The sequence below is a fragment of the Stegostoma tigrinum genome, chromosome 7 (assembly GCF_030684315.1).
Source record: "Stegostoma tigrinum isolate sSteTig4 chromosome 7, sSteTig4.hap1, whole genome shotgun sequence".
Classification (NCBI taxonomy): domain Eukaryota; kingdom Metazoa; phylum Chordata; class Chondrichthyes; order Orectolobiformes; family Stegostomatidae; genus Stegostoma; species Stegostoma tigrinum.
In genome coordinates, this window is record NC_081360.1 from 42,565,182 (window position 1) to 42,587,338 (window position 22,157).

At 40.9% G+C, this 22,157-nt stretch overlaps 1 protein-coding gene across 4 annotated transcripts in view; it reads right to left on the reverse strand.

Annotated features, from left to right (window-relative positions):
- itga4 (integrin alpha 4) overlaps window positions 1-22,157 on the reverse strand; it is a 144,980-nt gene that overhangs the window by 60,130 nt on the left and 62,693 nt on the right. For all 4 annotated transcript variants that reach the window (XM_048535070.1, XM_059647193.1, XM_048535071.1 and 1 more), the window contains exons 16-17: window positions 9,124-9,276; window positions 8,417-8,493 (exon numbers count right to left, since the gene is read on the reverse strand). In XM_048535070.1, coding sequence (XP_048391027.1) covers window positions 8,417-8,493; window positions 9,124-9,276 — 230 coding nt within the window. The remainder of the gene's footprint in view (window positions 1-8,416; window positions 8,494-9,123; window positions 9,277-22,157) is intronic.

The following is a 22,157-nucleotide window of genomic DNA, read 5'->3' on the forward strand; positions in this document are numbered from 1 at the left end:
CCATTTCCCACATTATCATTCATCCCTTTGCGAGATTTTCGATCACTCACTTTACCTAAGCATATCACTTTATTGCTACTTATTGCCTCTTCACAACCTAGTTTCCTACCTCAAATTAAAAGAAACCACAAATGCTGGAGATCTGAAACCAACAAAGCAGAAATGGCTGGCAAAACTCAGCAGGTCTGACAGAATCTGTGAACAGAAAACTGCATTCACATTTCAAGTCCAGTAAACTTTCTTCAGAACAAGGGTCTGAAGACACGTCACTGGAATCCAAACATTTGCTCAGGTGGCTGGACAGAATGGGTCCAATTCCCGCACCAGCTGAGGTTACCTTGTAATCTCTCCCCTAACCTGAGGCACAGTGACCTTCAGGTTAAACCCACCACCAGCCGTCACTCTCGCTAACATCTGGTAAGACTTTAGCAACTTTTCCTTACATGGCTAATGCAGTTCAGTTTCTGGAAACCCCAAGGATGCTGATAGTGGGGATATCAGTAATGGTGGTAACCAAAGAATATCCAGGGGCCACAGTTAGATTGTGGCTTATTGAAAATATTCATGCCTAGCATTTGTGTGGTGTAGACATTACTTATCACTCATCAGCCTAAGCCTGGAGATTGTATTTGAACATGGACTGTTTCAGTGTCCGAGGAGTCATGAATGGTGCGGAACATTGTTCACTGAAGATTGCACATTGCCACTTCTGGCCTTATGATGGATATAGGTCATTGATGAAGCAGCTGAAGATGGCTGGGCCTAGGACATTTTCCTGAGAAAATCCTGCAGAGATGGCCTGAAGCTGAGATGACAGACTTCTATTAACCACAATTGTCTTCCTACGTGACAGATACAATTCAGAGAGTTTACCCTTTTGACACCCACTTATGTCAGTTTTGATCCTTGATTCCACACTCTGTCAATTGTGGCCATGATGTCAAGGGCTATCTCTCTCACTTCACCTCTGGAATTCAATTCTTTTGTCCATGTTTGAATCGAGGCTGCAATGAGTTCAGGAGCTGTGATCCTAAGCTGGAACACAAACTGGGCATCACTGAGCAGGTTATTGCAGACCAGGTACTATTTAATAGCATTATTGATGACACATTCAATCAATTTACTGTTATCCTTTATAATGATGGCTGGGTGCAAAATTATTTAAATCATCCTTCCCATGTCCTTATTGTCTATTACTCTTAAGAGCCAAGACTCTTATTCAAGGGGACCAAAGTTAACTTTTGTCCATTTTTAAAAATCTATAGACTTGCACTACCGGATGTGCTGAATGGGCCTTCACACAAAAATAGGGAAAGGAAAAGGCCATTGAGTCCATCAAAAACTGTTCTAGCCTTGAAATTATATTGTGGCTGCTCTCTTGCCAAATTTTGCATAATTGCATCTTGGGAATGGAAGAACAAAATTGCCCATGATCAGCATTTGAGATGATTAGGGTTATCATGTTCCATAGCACCTGAAGCAGCTTGTGTAGAGGCATTTTCCTCTAATACAATTTTAGATGAAATACTGTTTTAATTAGACAAGGCACTGGGAAATTAGCAAATGATGCCAACAAAGAAGTGCAAAGATGGACAAGTAAATATTCATTGATATGAACAGTTGAACTAACTTCTGTATACTTGATCCTAATTTGTTTTGCAAAATACTAAACCATTTTCAATTATTATCAAAGTATTAGTCCATGCAACAAAACTGACTTCTTTTTAAGACTAGTTAAACCAAGCCTCTTGACTGCTTTACCTGCTTTCACTTATGAATTTTCTTGCTCCCCTCTTTTCGATAACCAATCCAAAATGATTTACTGATGTTGTATAGGTTGCACATGATAAAAGCTAGACTATTTCAGTTTTATACTATTATTTTCATTTTATGTCAAATTGTCATAAAATAACTTCAAAAAATTATTTTATCATGATGCTCAATAATATCGAGGATGGCAGCGGTGGGGATAATGAACAGTAAGAGAGAGGAGGGAGTTCAGAAAGGAAAATAAGCTTTGTAAAATAGCTTGTAAGAACAGATTTAAAAGGTTGCAAAGAAATTGAACAAAACTCAAAGAAAACAATTATGATATGAAAAAAGAGAAAATTGCTAAACCATGGGAATCCAAATGAACATGGGTACAAAATAAAGCACAGTCCGTAAGAAACCGTTTAGATCCAAAAATTAATTAAAATACCGTATCAAAACAAACCAGCATATTTAAAATGTTGTTGCTTGATTAGAGTTGACTGAAATATTCCTACTCTTAAATTTCAAGAATAACAGCAGACGAGGGAAGTGGAATTTTGGTGATGGGTATTAGCTTTTAATAAAAATAAATTACACTGTTGCTACATTAGAATTTTACTGGAAAGTAGGTGCAAACAGAATCTTATCGGATTCAACTGAGGAACTAAAACGTTGTACTATCTGAGTGGGAATATGTCATTTACCACAGATCAATTAAAGCAGGAAAAATCCGTAGTCAAATTTAAGAGGCATATTAAATTTAGAAATTAGATTTTAGCAAGTTTTATAATTTCAGAATGACAGAAAAAAGTGATAATGGAATAAGAAAGCCAGACGCTTTGCATTTTGTTCGGAAATGTTTTCTTGGTTAATATGTTGTTATTCTAAAATGGTAGAAAGCTCTGTTTAAACTGGCTTTGGGAATTAAGCAGTGCAAGTAGGCAATTTAAAAATCAGGGAACATTTGGAAACAAAACCATACTATAATTAGGCACTGTGTAAGAGAAAATGAAAAAGTAGAGGACAAGTACAAATTATTGAAAAAAAATACCCATTAGACTGAAATAAAGAAGAACCTTGATTAAATTAAACAATCATTTTCCTCGAGATAAAACCTTGGATTGGCAACTAGAAATAATCAATTAGGAGATGGAAAGGGTACAATTTATGAACATTATGTACAGGTTAGGAGCAGAAGTCAACTATTTAGCCCCCGTATTGCCATGTGGCAAAATCATAGCTGATCAGATTGTGGCCTCAAGTCTCCTTTCCTACATATCCTCTAGATCTTTTATTTTTTCGTCAATCACAAATCTAAATTAAGCCTTAAAAATTTTGAATGACACATCCACCACTACTCTCTGCAAGAGTACACCATGGACTACCAATCCCCAGAGAAGAAAATTTCTTACCTCCAACATATAAAGGAGTTCTCACTTTGAACCTGTGCCCCCTAATTTTCACTTCTTTCATAAAGTGAGTCATCTTTTCACCATCCACCCTTTAAGACCCTTCAGGGTGTTCTCTATTTCAATATAGTCACATTCCATTCTTCTAAACTCCAATGAATACAAGCACAATATGTACAATTTTTTCTTCCTCTGCTAAGAAATCAGCCACTTCCTTTTGCTGTAGGCTCTATCAGCACCACAGATGAATAATTTTTCTGCACCAACTTTTATATCGGTAACACCAGCTAAACCATGGGAATCCAAATGAGGGTCTGCAATAAGGCTGCACTTACAAATATAATCAACCTGGACTGAAACTGTGTGAGCAAAACACAGAGTTGCTGTGGTAAGGGAAAACAGAGTGACAAACTGAAGGAGGGAGAGACACTAAGAGGTGCAATAAGTTAACAGATGGGTAGATCAAGTGATTCAAATATTCAACGTACAAAAATCTGAAGTAATACATTTTTGCAAGATTAGGGAAAGGAACTCTACTGTAAAAGATTCAGACTTTCAATCATTTTGTGGAATAGATGGATGTAGGTATATGGGAAAACCATCGATTGAAAGTTGGTCGTGCAAGCCTACCTAACAGGATATTACATTTACATTACATGAAATTGAAAGCAACGTACTTGGGTTGTGTGAAAGATGCCATAATTTGCATGCAGAAATTAAAACTAATCTGCTTAAATAGAAACATCCAAGGAATATGCTTTGCAAATTAGTAAACATGTTTTCCACCTTATTGAGCTGAGGCAAAAGCATCCTTGTAATGAATCTCGATGCACGCAATCTAATCCTGCCCAGTCATGTTGCTATCATAGCATCTGGAGCAGGAAGGCTTTTTATTTCAGAAACCCTGGTTAAAAACAAAGCCAATAGTGAAAGACACTCCCAAGGTTGAAAAGATTGAAGTAGCAAATTGTGAAGAAGTAACTAAATTCTGTGAAAAACCTTATCCAAAAGCAACTCCATGCTTTGCTTCATTAAGTATTTACTTGGACCAGTATTAACTGTCTGATATCAGCATTAATAAGACCGAAATGGGTTCAAAGTGAGTCATTCGACATATTGCCAACTTTATGCCAACAGTCCAGCTTTTGCCATTTTGAAAGGGCTGGGGTTCAGGCCCGATTCAGGAAATAGGCCCTTAATTATGCAATTTTGGTGTCTTTGGATGAAGAGCAATTGCATTTTTAAAGAATTGCGAGTAGAGTTTGCACCAGTGGTAGAGTGCTTCAACTGGCTTCACAAAATCCCTAAGGGCACTTTGCCTTCGTTCCCTCCTTAGAATTAAATATGGACCAGTTTGGAGGAGGGAATGGACAAAAATAATTTCCTGTCTACTTCAATCCAGAAACAAGGCTTACACCTACAACACAAGCTTCAAAATCTCCCCTACTGCTACTGCATCCCAAAACCAGCCCAGCTTGCCCCCACCTCCCTAACCTGAACTTCCTCCCAGCTATCCCCTCCTCCCACCTCAAGCCCCACGCCCATCTCCTATGTACTAACCTCATCCCTCACACCTTGACCTGTCCGACCTCCCTGGACTGCCCTATCTCCTCCCTAACTCCCCACCTACACTCACCTTTACTGGCTTCATTCCTGCCTCTTTGACCTGTCTGTCACCTCTCCACCAATCTTCTCCTCTATCCACCTTCCATCCACCTCCTCCTCTCTCCCTATTTATTTCAGAACCCACTTCCCCTGCCCCATTTCTGAAGAAGGGTCTAGGCCCAAAACGTCAGCTTTCCTGCTCCTCTGATGCTGCCTGGCCTGCTGTGTTCATCCAGCTCTACACCTTGTTATCTTGCACCTACAACTTGCAGGTTCCATTTAAATAAGGCTGGGCCCTAAAACAAGGTTTTGGGTTCTTCAAAACATGGGTATTTCACAACAACAAAGATGAAATCAACTCAATTTACTTCCGAGAATGTGCAAGATTTGTTTCTCACTCTACTGTTGGTATATATGCTTAAATATGAGCTGAAATCACAGGAAATAGAAAATGTAATTTCACCCTCATTGAAGAGATGTCAGTCAGAATTCTCTGGAGCTTTGTAACAAACAGGTACAGGCATAAGAGAGATAAGAGGAACTGCAGATGCTGGAAATTCTGAGATAACAAGGTGTAGAGCTGGATGTCGAGGCCTGAAACGTCAGCCTTCCTGGTCCTGAGATGCTGCTTGGCCTGCTGTGTTCATCCAGCTTCACACTTTGTTATCTAGGTACAGGCACATAATAGGTGTGCAATTCATTCTTTCATCTTCTTGCTGGCATTGCTATTATCATCACCGTTTGAGGTAATGTTGGATATTAATAGTTCATCCAGACATCAGCAGATATATTCAAAGTACATAATGACAACAAGGGCATAATGCTTATCACTATTACTACAGTCACAACACTGATTGCAACTCGTTACTGCCACCCAGCATCAGGAAAGGTCAGTGGACAATTGCTCAAAGTGTAAACTTTCTGACGCCATCAATGTGAATACAGCAGGCTACAAGTGAGTTCCAGTGGCAGAGAGATTCCCTGAGGTTGGTCCAGATGGAGGAGGGTAACTCCTTCAGGTTAGGCATCCCTGGAAGAGGCTTCGCAGTGAGGTTAAAATTGTTCCCATTATCTCTGATCTCAATTTTAACCTCACTGCGAAGCCTCTTCCAGGGATGCCGAACGTGAAGAAGTTACCCTCCTCCCTCCGGACCAACCTCAGGGAATCTCTCTCCCACTGCAATTCTCTTGTCTCCTCTCCACCTATCTTTTCCTCTATCCATCTTCAGTCCGCCTCCCCCTATCTCCCTATTTATTTCAAATCCCTCTCCCCATCCCCCTCGCTGAAGAAGGGTCTGGGCCCGAAATGTCAGCTTTTGTGCTCCTGAGATGCTGCTTGGCCTGCTGTGCTCATCCAGCTTCACTCTTTGTTATCCTGGCTACAAGTGATTCTGCCCTCTCTCACAGAAACTGATAATTTCACAGAAACCTGTCTTCACCAGTAAACCATCAACCTACTTCTACTGCTGGACAAGCCTAAAGCCTACATGTGGCCTGATAGTTTTCTACTCAGAGCTGCCAAGTTTCTATCCAACACCAGCAAAAATTTTAATTGAGAAAACATCTCAAAATTTATAAATCAAATTCCACAGCACTTGAAACAAAACAAGACCTTCTACAGAAGGGTCTCTGGATCCAAAACATTAACTCCAATTTCTCTCCACAGATGTTGCCAGACCTGCGTTTCCCCAGTGATTTTTTAAAGTTTTTATTTCACATTTCCAGCATTCACATTTCTTTGTTTCACCCTTTTTGTTCCATTGCACGCAAGGTACAATTAAAAACAAATGGATGCAGAGGCAACGCAGATAATATAAGGAAGGATGACCAAAAGTTTGGGGAGCTGGATTTTAAACAGCACTGTAAAGGAGGCAAGGGAGCTGGAAAGGCTGAAGAGCCTGTGAAAGGGAATTCTAGTGCTGAGAGCCTAGACAGCTATAAGGCACAGCAGCCAATGGTTGGGTAAAAGGGAGAAGGATACAAAAGTCAGATGAACAGGTAAGATAAATCATAGCAGGACTTACACTGTTAATAGTAGGGCTCTGGGGAGCATTGTCCAAAGAGAGATCTAGGGTGCAAGTTCACAGTTTCTTGAAAGTGGCATCACAGGTAGACAGGGTGGTGAAGTAGGCAATTGGCACGCTTGCCTGCATTGATCAGAGTACTGAGTATGGGAGCTTTGACAACATATTGCTGCTGTACAAAACATTGGTGAATCCACTTCTGGAGTACTACATACAATGCCGATTGCCTTGCCAGACAATGGACATTATTAAATTGGAAAGTATGCAAAAAAGATTTATAAGGATGTTGCCTAGATTGAAGGGTTTGGGTTTTGGAGGAGAGGCTGCATTGACTGGGACTTTTTTCACTGGAGTGTAGATGCTGAGGGATGAATTTGTAGAGGTTTATAAAATCATGAGCAGCATAGATAATGTGAATAGCCAAAATCTTTTCCCCAGGGTGAGGGAGTCCCAAACTAGAGGGCATAGTTTTAAGGTGAGAGGGGAAAGATTTAAAAGGGACTTGAGGGGGCAACATTTTCATGCAGTGGGTGGTGTATGTATGGAATGAATTGTCAGAGTAAGTAGGCGTGAGTATAATTACAACATTACTGGTACATGAGTAGGAAAGGTTTGGAGAGATATGGGTCAAAAGCAGGCAAATGGGACTGGTTCAGTTTACTGAACCTGGTCAGCTTGAATGAGTTGAACCAAAGGGTCTGCTTCTGTGCTGTCTGACTCTCTGATAACATAGGGCGAGATGTGGATTATAGGGGTGGAGCAGGTTGGACTGAAAGCAAAGTTATGAAGGCAATTAAACAAGGTTTAAAATTTGAGGTACTTAGGTGCAAGGAGCTAAAGTAGCCAGCTGAGGTAAGGGTGGAATTTGAGTGAGACTTAACATCACACAGAGCGGAGTCTGGGTGATCCAAATTTTATTACAGTAGAAAACAGAAGCATTGAAATTCAAATATAAAGGCAAGCATGAAAAGATGAGTGTTTCAGCAGATTGAGATATGACAAAAGGAACCACTGTGATGATGAAAATAAATGACGTATGTGGAAGATTAGGTTAATTGATTAGAAAACCAAGATTACAAACAGTCTGATTTATTCTAAGACAATGAGTTGGAGACTAAATCAAAGACAAGGACTGTGGGAGGAGCTAAAAACAATAGCTTCAGTTTCCTCCCAATGTTTCTTAAAGAATCTTGGTGAGATTTCGTTTAGCAGGCAAAAAGCAGGGGGAAGGGCAAGAAGTAATTGAACTTACTGGCCAGACACATGAGTGAATTTCTATTCATTTAGCACTTGGCTAAAGCTGTTTCATGTGTGAAAGATGCAAGGCAAGATTAGACAGCAACGTGGTCAGGACAAGATCATTGGAAACTCATCTTGCCTCAGCCATTTCTCAAGCTTAGCTGGTTGAAAGGGTTAAAACAGGACAGACTAGAAATTGATAACTAACTGATGTCCAGCTGTGAGTCAAACATCAACTCACAAAATTTAGGAAAGTCTAGCTGCAGCAGAACATCTCAAATAGTTATTGAAAACATAATTTCCTTAAAGTGCTTTACCAAGTACGTACTTAAAGCAGGAAAATCGTACTAAAAAGAACTCACACACATTATAATGTATGTTACCCACCCTATTAGTAGCTGTTTCAGAAACACCTGGAGGTTAGCAGAACAATTTTCAAACGCACAGTATCGTTCAAAATAGGTCTGTTCAAAAAAGTGAGAGTAAATGTAAGAGTGAATATACAATATGTAAAATGAAACATGTAATAAAAGCAAAGCTTATCACGATAATTGTATCTGAGACCATAGAGTAACAGCTGAAATTTACAGAAAATCCTCATTATCTCTGCATTATAGGCTATGGTCATATTGTGGTCCCAATCTCACTTTCTCAGAATTGGAAGGTGAGAAACAGGACAGCAGGCATGACCCAGCAACAATTTACAGTAGTGTTGGGAAGGCAAAAATAATACTCTGGCTCTTATTGACATCAAATTCGGGTATATCTACTTAACTCTGCAGGGGCTATTGGACATTTCTCTAAGCATCACTGGCTGCTATTGTTCAAATGGCACATGCTCTGCACATATTTTGTCAAATAAAGCATAGATCCTGAAATGGGCATTAAGAATATTGCAGCTTGGGAGCTAGGGTCGCGAAATCATATCTAGTGTACTTTGGGGGGAGGTGGTCAGATACAGGCATAACGTGATCCACAATCAGTCCTGTTAACCCAAAACTACTCTTAGCAATCAGTGCAGCACACACCAATTTCTACCCCAAACTCTTCAGCTGTATCACTGGATGGATAAAAAAAAATAACAGCATGCAAACCTTATTTCTGACTTCATTCGCTTGGTTTCCTTTTTTCTGCAAAACAGGTTGGAGCGGAAGGAAAGCATCTGCAGATTCTTCATTTGTAAAATGTTTTTCCAGGGAATATGATACTTCAAAGGACACTGGTGTTAAAATATCTCTGACCTCCCTCTTAAAAAAAACACAATTCAGTGAATAATACATTATAAATGTGTACATTTCTATGAATTATATCTTTCCAGTAGTGAGCTCAACCAACTAACTGAGATTTAAAGAAAGTGTGGAGTAGGTGCTGCAACATCTGCTTTAGGAACAAAAACAAAGTTGCTGGAAAAGCTCAGCAGGTCTGGCAGCATCTGCGAAGAAAAAAATTAGAGTTTACGTTTCGAGTCCAGTGACCCTTCCTCAAACTACCAGACCTGCTGAGCTTTTCCAGCAACTTTGTTTTTATTCCGGACTTACAGCATCTGCAGTTCTTTCAGTTTTTATTTAACATCTGCTTTAGCTTGCTTAAGAATAAGAGAACATTAAGAGACCTCTAAAGTATAAATAGGGTCTCAGAATTTCTCAGGGCTGGTTCAGGTTGACTGCCAAAACAAGACAGAGATTTTAAATGGTTACTTTGTGTTAGGTTTTACTTCCCTGGACAGTCCAAACTTACAGTAGATATTGATAAGATAAATGAAAAATAAAAATTATTTCTTCAGTAAGCCAAAACTAGACGCATAAATTTACTACCAAAATATTAAAAATGTTTAAGCTGTTCTTTATTATGCAGAAGTCATTGGTAGAATGTGGAATACCTTATTAGAAATAAATGTCTAAAATTAACCTCAAAAAGATAATCGGAGATGGCGGCATCTTTGACCTGAAATAATCAGAGAAGACAGACAGCCTGAAAATTAAATCCATGGGGCAAATCCTTCATGCCAGCTGAAATGTAGTGGTGGCAGGAGAAAGGTAGTGAATGGTGAACTTGACAGCCTGAGGTGATGAGGGAAATTTTAATCCTGAGGAAGAGAGTTGATGAGAATGGTAGGTGACTAAAACAAGTAGATTTGAAATCACAACCACAAACCAATTCCAACGTGTCTGCTTCAGTATTTAATAAAGGCATATTTAAAAATACTGCAAATAACTTGGTTCTGAAGTTGATACTTTAATTAGTGTGAGTTGGTGAGTACTTGTGCCTCCAATAATATCCTCAGAAAAATATCTTTTCAATTGACATTTTTAAAATTTAAAGTCTTCCTGGGGCTTGGGTAACTGGTTGATAAAACACAAATGAAATTGAACAGCAATTCAGGGATACATAAACTTATCACTGTACATCTGAATAAAATCTCACGTTCAGTTGTCTCTGACAAGGGTTTGGCACAGACCTGGTGAGAAAATGTAGATTTTTGTTAACTTTGGAGATTTTAGAAGTGGCAAGTATAGACCAAAAGGTGATAACAAAGTGTGGAGCTGGATGAACACAGCACACCAAGCAGCATCTTAGGAGCACAAAAGCTGACGTTTCAGGCCTAGACCCTTCATCAGAGAGGGGGATGGGGTGAGGGAACTAGAATAAATAGGGAGAGAGGGGGAGGTGAACCGAAGTTGGAGAGAAAAGAAGATAGGTGGAGAGGAGAGTATAGGTGGGGAGGTGGGAGGGGATAGGTCAGTCCAAGGAAGACGGACAGGTCAAGGAGGTGGGATGAGGTTAGTAGGTAGGAAATGGAGGTGCGGCTTGAGATGGGAGGAAGGGATGGGTGAGAGGAAGAACAGGTTAGGGAGGTAGAGACAGGCTGATCTGGATTTGGGATGCAGTGGGGGGAGGGGACGAACTGGGCTGGTTTTGGGATGCGGTGGGGGAAGGGGAGATTTTGAAGCTGGTGAAGTCCACATTGATACCATTGGGCTGCACGGTTCCAAAGCGGAATATGAGTTGCTGTTCCTGCAACCTTCGGGTGGCATCCTTGTGGCTTCACCAGCTTCAAAATCTCCCCTTCCCCCACTGCATCACACAACCAGCCCAGCTCATCCCCTCCCCACACTGCATCCCAAAACCAGCCCAGTGTCTCTGCCTCCCTAGCCTGTTCTTACTCTCACCCATCCCTTCCTCCCACCTCAAGCCGCACCTCCATTTCCTGCCTACTAACCTCATCCCACCTCCTTGACCTGTCCGTCTTCCCTGGACTGACCTATCCCTTCCCTACCTCCCCACCTATACTCTCCTCTCCACCTATCTTCTTTTCTCTCCATCTTCGGTTCGCCTCCCCCTCTCTCCCTATTTATTCCAGAACCGTCTCCCCATCCCCCTCTCTGATGAAGGGTCTAGGCCCGAAACGTCAGCTTTTGTGCTCCTGAGATGCTGCTTAGCCTGCTGTGTTCATCCAGCTCCACACTTTGTTATCTTGGATCCTCCAGCATCTGCAGTTCCCATTATCGCTTAGACTGAAAGGTGCATTGATCACATACAGTGGCACACCAGATACTGTACACGACATGCGCACAGGAGGGAGATGCACAGACAGTGGCTAACATCATAGGAGACACCACGCAGGAGTTACAGATGTTCATCATCTTTTTTCTCTCAGATAGTAGTGCTTTAGGGGAAGCACTTATTGGCCTCATTCTTCGTTGACCTCTCAGGTTGCAGTGCTTCAGCACCTCTCAGGGAGGTGATATAGTGGTATATTTATTAGACTGTTAATCCAGAGGCCCTAGGAATATTCCGCGAATCTGGGTTTCAATCCTACCACGGCAGGTTGTAGAATCTGAATTCAATAAATGTTTGGAATTAGGAGACCAATGATGACCATGAACCATTCTCGGCTGTCAGAAAAACCCATGTGGTTCGTTCATGTCCTTTAGAAAAGGAAACTGCCATCGTTTCTGGGCTTACACATAACTTCAGAACTGCACCAATGTGATTGACTTTTGAATACCTTCTGTGCAATTAGGATTAGGTAATAAATAATGGCCTGGCCAGTGACACTCACATCCCATGAATAAATTAAAAAGACAACTTTCAGAGGATGAGATTAACTTGTCAGATGATGGCAGTTAACTATATTCTCCCACACAAAAACGTATTCCTTGTACCAATCTGGAGGCCATGCATTAGCATTGGTTATGAAAATCACAATGGACCTCAATATTAATCCTTTTTGGTGCACTCCATAAAATACATACAGGGTCACTGACTGCTACACATAAATGCAAGGGCCAGGTGGGAGATGGATTGCGCTGGGTCTGCAAGTTTATAAAACTCCCAATGTTCACATCAGCCAGAACCAGTGAGCATTTGGTTTCATGTGAGTCTGACACCAGTCTTAAGGTTTAGATATCTTTGAACTGAAGTCAGCATACATAGAGTGAGTCACAGAGATGTATAGCATAGAGACAGACCCTTCAGTCCAACTTGTCCATGCTACCTATACATCCTAGATAAATCTAGCCCCATTTGTCAGCATTTGGTCCATATCACTCTAAACCCTTCCTATTCATATATCCATCCAGATGCCTTTTAAATATTGTAATTGTACCAGCTTCCACCACTTCCTTTGGCAGTTCATTCCATGCACGCACCACCCTCTGCATGAAAACGTTGACCCTCAGGTCCCTTTTAAATCCTTCCTCTCTCATCTTAAACCTATGCCTTCTGGTTTGGATTCCCCCATCCCAGGGAATAATACCTTGTCTGTTTACCCTGTCCTTGCCCCTCATGATTTTATAAACCTCTATAAAGGTCAGCCTTCAGTTTCCAAAGTTCCAGGGAAAACAGCCCCAGTCTTTTCAGCCTCTCCCTATAGCTCAAACCCTCCTAACCAGGCAATATCCTTGTAAATCTTTTCTAAACCCTTTCATGTTTCACAACATCCTTCCTATAGCAGGGAGACCAGAATTGCACGCAGGATTCCAAAAGTGGCCCAACCAATGTCCAGCTGCAACATAACTTCCCAGCTCCCTACACTTAATGCAATGACTAATAAAGGTAACCATTTCAAATGCCTTCTTCACTATCCTATCAGTGACTCCACTTTCAAGGAACTGTGAACTACTCTTTAAGGTCTCTTTGTTCAACAACTCTCCCCAGGATCTTACCATTAAGTGTATAAGTCCTGCCCTGATTTGCCTTTCCAAAATACAGCACCTCACATTTATCTATACTAAATTCTTTCTGCCACTGCCATCCCTCAGCCCATTGGCCCATCTGATCATGGTCTCCTAGAACTTTGAGGTAACATTCTTTGGTCTCCACTAGACCTCCAATTTGGTGTCATCTGCAAACTTACTAACCAAAATCTCCAACATTCCCATCCAAATCATTTATATAAATGATCAAAAGCAGTGGATCCAGCACTGATCCTTGTGGCACACCACTGGTCACCAGCCTCAAGTCCGAAAAGCAACCCTCCACCATCACGTTCTGCCTTTTATCTTCAAGCCAGTTCTGTGTCCAAATCGATAATTTTCCCTGTATTCCATGTGATGTTTCTGAGATATTTATAATTCAGTCACCAGCTACAGTAAATGCCCTGACTCTCCAGCTCTAACTGAGAACAGCTCTGATTTCTCCATTTATTTCAGTGTATACCATCAAACAACCTGACAAAGGATAGACTTTGTTTGGTTGACAATACCTACCTTGAACTTTGTTACCCTTCGGTCAGGTACAGATTAAAGGCAATATTCAAGCTTGCAGTAGGGTTATCAATTGTGCAGTGTTTATATTTCTATTTCTCCTCCATTAATACATTATTGACATAAAATAAGAAATTGCTAGAAAATCTCAGCTGGCATGGAAGTATCTGCGGCAGAAACAGACCTAATACCTCAAATCGACCTTTTATCAGACATTATTGACAGCGTGTTTGAAAGGATGACAAGTCTAAAACCTTTCCAAGCATCATCGATCTCTCTTCAAGCCTCACACTACCTGCCATAACATATGACACAGGAAGAATAAAATACTGGTTCATTATGGAAAGGATATTATCAAGCTGGAGGGGGTTCAGAGAGATCCACCAGGATGTTGCCGGATATGAAAGGTTGGAGTTGCAAAGGCTGGGGCTTTTCTCATTGGATCATAAGACGTTGAGAGGCAACCCAATAGAAGTTTATAAATGAATGCAAGGTATAGATAGAGTTAATGGTAGTTATCTTTTCCCTAAAATGGGGAATGTCAAGACTGGGGAGGTACATTTTTAAGTGAAAGGAGATAGATTTTAAAAAAACACGAAAGGCAATTTTTTTTAAACCTAGAGGGTGGTTCAACTGTGGAATGAACTTCCTGAGGAAGTGGTGGATGTAGGTGCAATTACTAAATTTAAAAGACATTTGGATAATTACATGAATAGGAAGGTTTGGAGGGATATGGGCCAGGAGCAGACAGGTGGGATTAGTTTACTTTGGGATTATTTTCATCATGGGCTGGTTGGATCGAGAGGTCTGTTTCCATGCTGTACGACTATGATGACCTATGACTACTTGTGACAGCCTACAACCAGACCACTGAGTCTTCCAAGAAATACACATGCGAGCAAAGGACAGCTATTCATTCGATGGATGTAGTGCATTTGACAAGGGTAACTATGAGCCAAATGGAGCACTCTGTGCAAGAGCTGGGGAGATTGACAATGGTGAATTGGTAACTAGGGGAGTGTTGAATGGCAAACAGTATAAAGGCTTTGTTACTGAAATTTTAGTGGATGGGAGGACTATTATGGAATATGCTTGGTAGGCAAACAAAACCATGGCTAGTGGATTTAAAGCACAATTGAGAGTCTTTTTTTTGCTGCTATTCATTCACAAGGTGTGAGTGTCACAGCCTAGGCCAACATTTACTGCCTGACCATAACTGCTTAGAGGACAGTTAATAATCAACCACATTGCTGTGAGTTTGCGGTCACATGTGGGCCAGACCAGGCAGGAATGGCACTTTGCTTCCCTAAAGGGCATTTGTCAACCAGATGTCTTTTTTTGACAATCAACAACAGTTTCATGGTTTTAGACTCTTAATTCCAGCCTTCTTATTGAATTCAAATTCCACCATCTTCCATAGCAGGAATTGAACCTGGTTCCCCAGGTCATTATCTGGGTTTATGGATTAAAAGTCTAGCAATAATACCACTAGGCTACCACCTCCCCTAAATTCCTCCACAAAAATGTACTTGATTGCCCAGACTTGTTAGGTCTTTAAAATTAGTTCCTGCATTGCATCTAGGATTGGAGGATAGACTTCCAGCTGTACATTCCCATTTCCACTTTCTTGATGAAAAGAGGTGTTTTTTTTCTCTAACATTATGGCTGGGGAAAGGTATTTTGCTCCTGCTCGAGCAGCAGTCAGCTCTAAATGCAGGGATGTGTTAGCAGTCGTGGGTGCTCCTTTGCTCAATGAACAGCATTTAGCAGAAGCACACCCTGATTTCTCCACTTTCCATTTGCGTAATATCTCTTTACAGTGGAAAGAGTGTCATGTCGGTACACGTCATGCTTGTTGTGCGTCTTAAGAGGTGTAAACCCTCAAAACTGATTGCTTCGATGCAGTTTCAATTGCACATTCTGACCCACTGGTGTTACTTCTGGGTTTTGCTCACACGTGTGTTGCCTTCAGATTAATATCAGGGCCACTAATTCAGATACCGCACCTGCTTAAACCAGATCCATTACGACAGCTTAAGGAGGCAACCGAGAGACGAGAAATAGTTCTGCAGAGCCAGAACTGCAGTGTCAGAGGCTGTCACGTTAATGGGAAAATCTGATTAAAAACATGACAAAAGAGATGTCTCCAGATGTTGACACAATTAACTTTGAAATCCTCAGAGGAACTGCTGACATAGAACTTCTGAATGGAAATATGACAGGATCTACAAATTTTAATAAGCTACAGTTTTGGAGCCAGAAAATGAGAGTCAATAAATTTTACTGAGGAAGTGGGTAAAAAGGTATCAGTCGGTAGAAAGTAACATATACGCAGAAGTGGATTTGTTTGAGAAAGGACTGTGATCCCCTGTGATATTCCTGGAGTTAAGTAACAAATTAGCATTTAATATCTAGATGAAGAATGGCCACTTTGGCAATGTATCAGGAGGGTACCATCACCCATGGAATTGCACAACCTCATAAATCAAAAAAAAATTAGGAATATGGTGAGACGATGTCACTATTCACATCTGTTCCAACATACCAGTTTCATTACGGGTATTGGAAGAAACTGGAATAATTAATGCAGGATGTGTGCACCTTTTCCTAGTCCAGTGGTATATGTAAAAAAGCCAGGCAGTATGTTCAGTGCTACTAGTTCTAAGGGAAAAACAAAATACAGGCAAACAACAGAATCTGCATGCCCAAAGCATCATAACCCGACTTTTCACCCTACACATCCTAATTAGCCTATCATACATTTCCAAAACTTTTCTTTAAGTCTTCTAGAAGCTGCAAGTTTACCCTTTATGGTGTGCTGCCACAAAGTTTCCAATTCAGATCCCGGTCTATGCCAAATAATTTAGTGGCAGCTGACACAAAGACTGCCAAATGTAAGAAGCATCAAAAGTCTCAGTTAGGAAGAATAAATTAAGCTGGAATTGCTGTACTCAGTTGCTGTCCTCTGAGCATGCAAGGTACATATCAGAGAAATATAGGTTCAGTGACAGATACAATGCCCTCCTCAGCTGAACAGCTCTCCTATATCGACTGTTCAGGCTTGTATACACTAATGACCATTTGGGCAAGGTTGTTATCAAAGTAATTGGCAGCTATGGAATTGAATCTCACTGAAAGTGCTTTATGTAGTTAACGCAAAGCGAATTTATCGATTTCTAATCACCCACTGTGCAAAATATCCCAAGTTATTTGTGTAAGCAATGTAAACAGCTTCAAGCTGTGACTATTACAAAGTTGGACTTGATTGAATTATTCCCAGGTGTATGCGGTGATAGACAATGCTTGTCCTTCCAAGGGCTTACTGTTTCCATTCATACATACATACAAGCTTGCTTGCTTTGACCTAAATTGAATGTCATTTAATCCGTATTAATTTTCCACAAAGGTCTCTTATACATCTGCAGTACATTAACTAAATGTATCTAATTACCAATTGATTATTCTGTTCTCTGAATTGATAGAACTTAAGTGCATTCTAGAAAGCACTTCATTTGAAAGAGAATCAAACATTTACCCTCGACAGCCTTTCCAGTATTGCACTACATTTTAGGCAGTGCATAGATTCCTTTCATAAGAAACTAATAGCACTGATATCTGATTCATTTTCTCAGATTCTGAAAGTATGCATGGCAGCTGACATTTAAAGTGCAATGTAAGACCTAAAAAAATTCTCATGATTTCTCAATCCCTTGTTTCCCATAAAATAGGACAAACTAAGTTCAAATTATTGATTTATCCAACATCTTTAATTACATTTGCAATTGCTTAATATTACAAACCACTTTTCTTATATTTCACAGATATAACAAAACCTGTTTGGTTTAGTTTGGTTTATTATTCAGCGGAGAACTTAGCTGGAAGGGAGATGGACATTTAGTTAGGGATAGTGTCCTTGGGATCTAGAACAACAATTTCTGAATTCATAGACTCTTGGCAGCGAGTCTAGCTTCTTGACAGCTTGCATTGGCAGTGAATGCATTTGCTCACCAACTTTTTTCTATCTTTCTCGATTGGATTTCCAATAGGTATTGCTGCAGACACTGCTCCCAACTGAGAGCACAAACATTTAAAACAACCACTCAAAAAATACAGAATCAGATCCAAGTCTGAAAGATTAGAAACCGACAATAGATGTAAAGAGTCTCAAACAGAAGTACTAATCAATCAACCATTCGCCAGCTGCAGGCAAAATTCAGCGGCACTCTTAGTGGGACCATGAATTCCAATGCCGCCTGGGCAGCCTCACAATTCTCCCCAGGGGATTTGAAAATTTAAAATAAAATGATATGTTCCTTGCATGCTTTCTGTTGATGGAGGATACGCACAATTAGTAGCCAGGAAATCCAAGCAGAGCAACTCTGAAGGGCTTCTATCCTTAAGTGGGTTAATGCATTTTTTTGGATCCCTGTATGCCTCAGACCTGTCTGGCCATGAGGTCAGCCACTGATAGACATGATCAAAGAAAAAGTACTTTACATGGTCATTCTTTTGATGCTGAAGGGAGGAAGTCAACTTAATAAAGCAATTACGCAGTCAGTGCGAGAAGCCAGGTAATGCAGATGGTGAAATACATCAATGCAGTTTCTCATGTTTGTACAGCAGACTATTCGAGCAAAGGTTCGCTAAACTGAGCGAGGCTTTCAAAAATAGCATTAGCTAAAGGGCACCAATTCAAAGGAAACAAATACCTTTATACAAAAGCCAAGCATTTCAGTTCACAGCATGGTATCCCATCAGCCTGCAAAGCACTAACCAAAATCCTGTGATCTTACATCCCTCTATAACTATCGTTTTAAAGCCAAAGGAGCAAAGGGAAATATTATTTTCCCTGGTACACCCCTCCATATTCTTACGCCAAGTCGCTTTCAGGTGCACTTATTTATTTAGAAGTTAGAAGTATGCTGCAGCCTTTCAGAATTAATTTTAATGCTCCTCAATGTTCCAGCTATCTTTGCAGGTGATATTTTATGGGCCAATCCACTAGGTAGTGAGCCTTCAAATTTTATTTTATACTTATGATTGTAGGTGCCTCAGTCGCATGTTTAGTTGCTGGCAGCTACCAATCTGCCTTCCCACAAGTTTCCAAGTTAATCCAGCTCCTCTCTGCCACAAGACTTTGTAAGGACCCTGATCAATTTCATCTTTTAGCTGCAAGCCAAGCAAATCTTCCTTTTTGCTTTTCCTGCACAAAATCCTAGCTGAAGTAGAGGCGCGCCAGTGAACGATGAAGTTAAAGGCTTTTTCTGCTTGAAGTCCAGGCTTAACTACCATTTCCTGTTGGTTCTCCCAATTTGGTGAGATGCAGTAGGTTAAGCAAAGTAGCCTCTGCCTATTCCCAAACTAAACCGCTCCTGGCAGTTCCTAAACTACACTGCTCGCTTCTATAAGCAAAAATACACAAATAAAATCCAACTAACCAAATCCATCATTGGCAACTTGGCATGCTTTGAGATTATGATAAATTATTTTACCTTTAATGATACTCATTTATTCATATTGGCAAAAAAAATCAAACAAAAAGGCCTTTCGCCAGACTTGCTGGATCCACAAAAAAAAACTGTTATCAATTTCTCTCTGCCTGAAATTATGTTAAATGTTTTATTGAAGGGAGAATCTTATAACTCTATTAAACTGGGATTAAGTTTCTGAAGAAGGGTCTAGGCCCAAAACGTCAGCCTTCCTGCTCCTCTGTTCATCCAGCTCTACACCTTGTTAGCTCTTATCCCCATTCCCATTCGCTTTTGTGACTCTACCTATTACCTTAAAAAGTAACCAATACTGATTTTAGAAGTGTAATAAACACAAGGTCCTTTGAATTACATTTTCAGACTTATCACCAGTTTTCGCAATCACGTCCAATTATCTTGCATTTCACCTCCAGCATAAAAGTTATGTTCCAGAAAATAAAAGTTATATTTAAAACTCACGAATTATGAGTCATGTTTGAGTAACAGTACTTGTCTGCTGTAAGTGTAATATTTTTTGATACACTGGGCTGAATATTCACTTTAAATTGAACCGCTTAGTGCTTGGAGGCAGATCGGGAGTCTACGAGAACAGCCAAGTTTAAAGAATGAAAAATCTCCTTTGTGACACAAAATCACCTTTACTTGTCTGTTTTCCTTTTTAACTGAAGGTAAAAGCCAAGTGAGTAACCAGCCACATCCAAGAAGGGTGGGCTACAATTTTAAACATGATAATGAGGCTGCAAGTCACACTATCGTTCAAAGCCTCCTAAACATTTGGAATGTCCTGCAGCTTCATCGCAGCAAGGACTTGGTGGATGCAGGGGGCAGTTATCTGCTCACTTACCTCCTCGATCTAGATTTCTGGCTGAAAACCCTTAAACCTCCATTTGGAGAATGGCTTCCAATTAAACCACCCTCTTACCCCTCCTTCCCCAACTCCAATTTAAATCAGCTCTGATCAAACCACTGAACCCTGCCCCCACTGCACCTCATCATTTGGTCACTCACTTCAATCCCCCCCCGTCAACATGTTCCTGGCCTGACCCGGTCTCTTTCTGTAATCTTGCTCATGCTCCATCACCTCCTCTTAATCTTGTGACATAATCCCTGGTGAAACTGTGACACACTTCCAGATCGACAACCTGATTCTCCAAGTAACAGCCTTTCTGCAATTCTGGTTTGTCCATTAAAGGACTGCCTCCAGAATTGACATAATGGGAGAGTGGATACAGTGTCATTCAAGTGAACCGCTTTGTCTTGGATACTGTTGAGTTTCTTGAGTGATGCTGGAACTGTGCTTATTTAAGTTAGTGTAGATTAGCCCACTATATTCCTGATTTGTGCATTTTCGATGGTAGAAAAACATTGGGGAGACAGGGGAGGGCATGTCTGCTGCAGAATTCCTAGCCTCCAACCTTCTCTTGCAGCTGCAGTATTTACATGGTTGGTTCAGTTCAGTTTCTGATCAATGATAATCCCCAGGATGTTTGGCGTAGGGCTGGGGGTGGAATTCGGTGATGATAATGCTATTGAATATCAAGGAGGAAGGAGTAGGTTCTCTTTTGTTGGAGATGGTCGTTGCTTAGTATTCAAGCACACATGTTACTTGTGATTTATTAGCTCAAGCCTAAATATTATCCAGGTCTTGCTACATAAGGACACAGACACATTAAGTGCATGAGGGTCATGGATGGCGTTGAACGTCGTTTGGTGATTATTGCATAATCTCACTTCAGACTTTGTAGTGAAAGGGCGGGTCATTAGTGGATACTGTAAAAGCAATGGCCCTGACAACGATGGAGCAATAGTATTAACATAGCTGGACCAAGGACACTCCTCTGAGGAACTCCTGCAGTAAGGCCCAGATGTTGAGATGACAACATCTAACAACTATCATCCTTGTACCAGGTAATACTCCAACCAACATACTTTCCTCCCAATTTCCATTTACTCCAGCTGTATAGGGTCTCCCTACAGGGGATCTTTTGGTCATGTTTGAATCAAGGCTCCCGTTGATGCACGATAGCATTGTTAACTACCTCCGAAGACTGGTTTGCTCATGGTCAAGATGATCAAAAATGGACAAATAAGGCAGTAATTGGCCAGGACGAGTTTATTCTCCTGTGCACAGGACATACTTGGGCAAGTGTCCGTATTGTCACGTAGGTTATATCAGGGGAGAGTAACCTGCTCATGTTTCTCAGTTTAGGTTCCAACAGGGCCACTCACCTTTTGACTTCATTACAGTCTTGATTTAAACATGTACAATAGAGCCGAACTTCAAAGATGGAGCAAAAGTGGTTGCCCTTGAAATCAATGCAGCAGTTGACAGTGTGGCATCAAGGAGCCCCTACACAGCTGGAGAGAAGGGGAATCAGGAAGGAAACATTCCACTGGCTGAAGTATTGATGACAATACTGTAGCCCTGCTGGAACTGCTTGGCTAAGGGTGCGGCTAGCACCGAAGAAAGAGTTTTAATACTATTGCTCCATCATTGTCAGGGCCATAGCTTTTACAGTATCCACTGATTTCAGCTCTTTCTCACTGTCGTTTGGATTGAAAGCAAATCAGTTGAAGACAGGTACTGGTGATACTGGGGAGCTCTGTAGGTAGATGAGCACTGTCCACTTGGCAATCCTGGAAATAAGGTGGATACAATTGCATCAGCCTCATCTTTTGCACCAGTGGGCACCCACTGCAGCACGGTGGCACTGTAGTTAGCACTACTGTCTCACAGGACCAGGGGCCTGGGTTCAATCCCAGTATCGGGTTACTGCGTGGAGTTTGCACATTCTCTCCATGTCGGTGTAGGTTTCCTTCCACAGTCCAACAATGTGCAGGTTAGGTAGATTGGTCATGCTAAATTGTCCATAACGTCCAGGGATGAGTGGCTAGGTGGGTTAGCCTTGGAAAATGTAGGGTTAGGGTGTG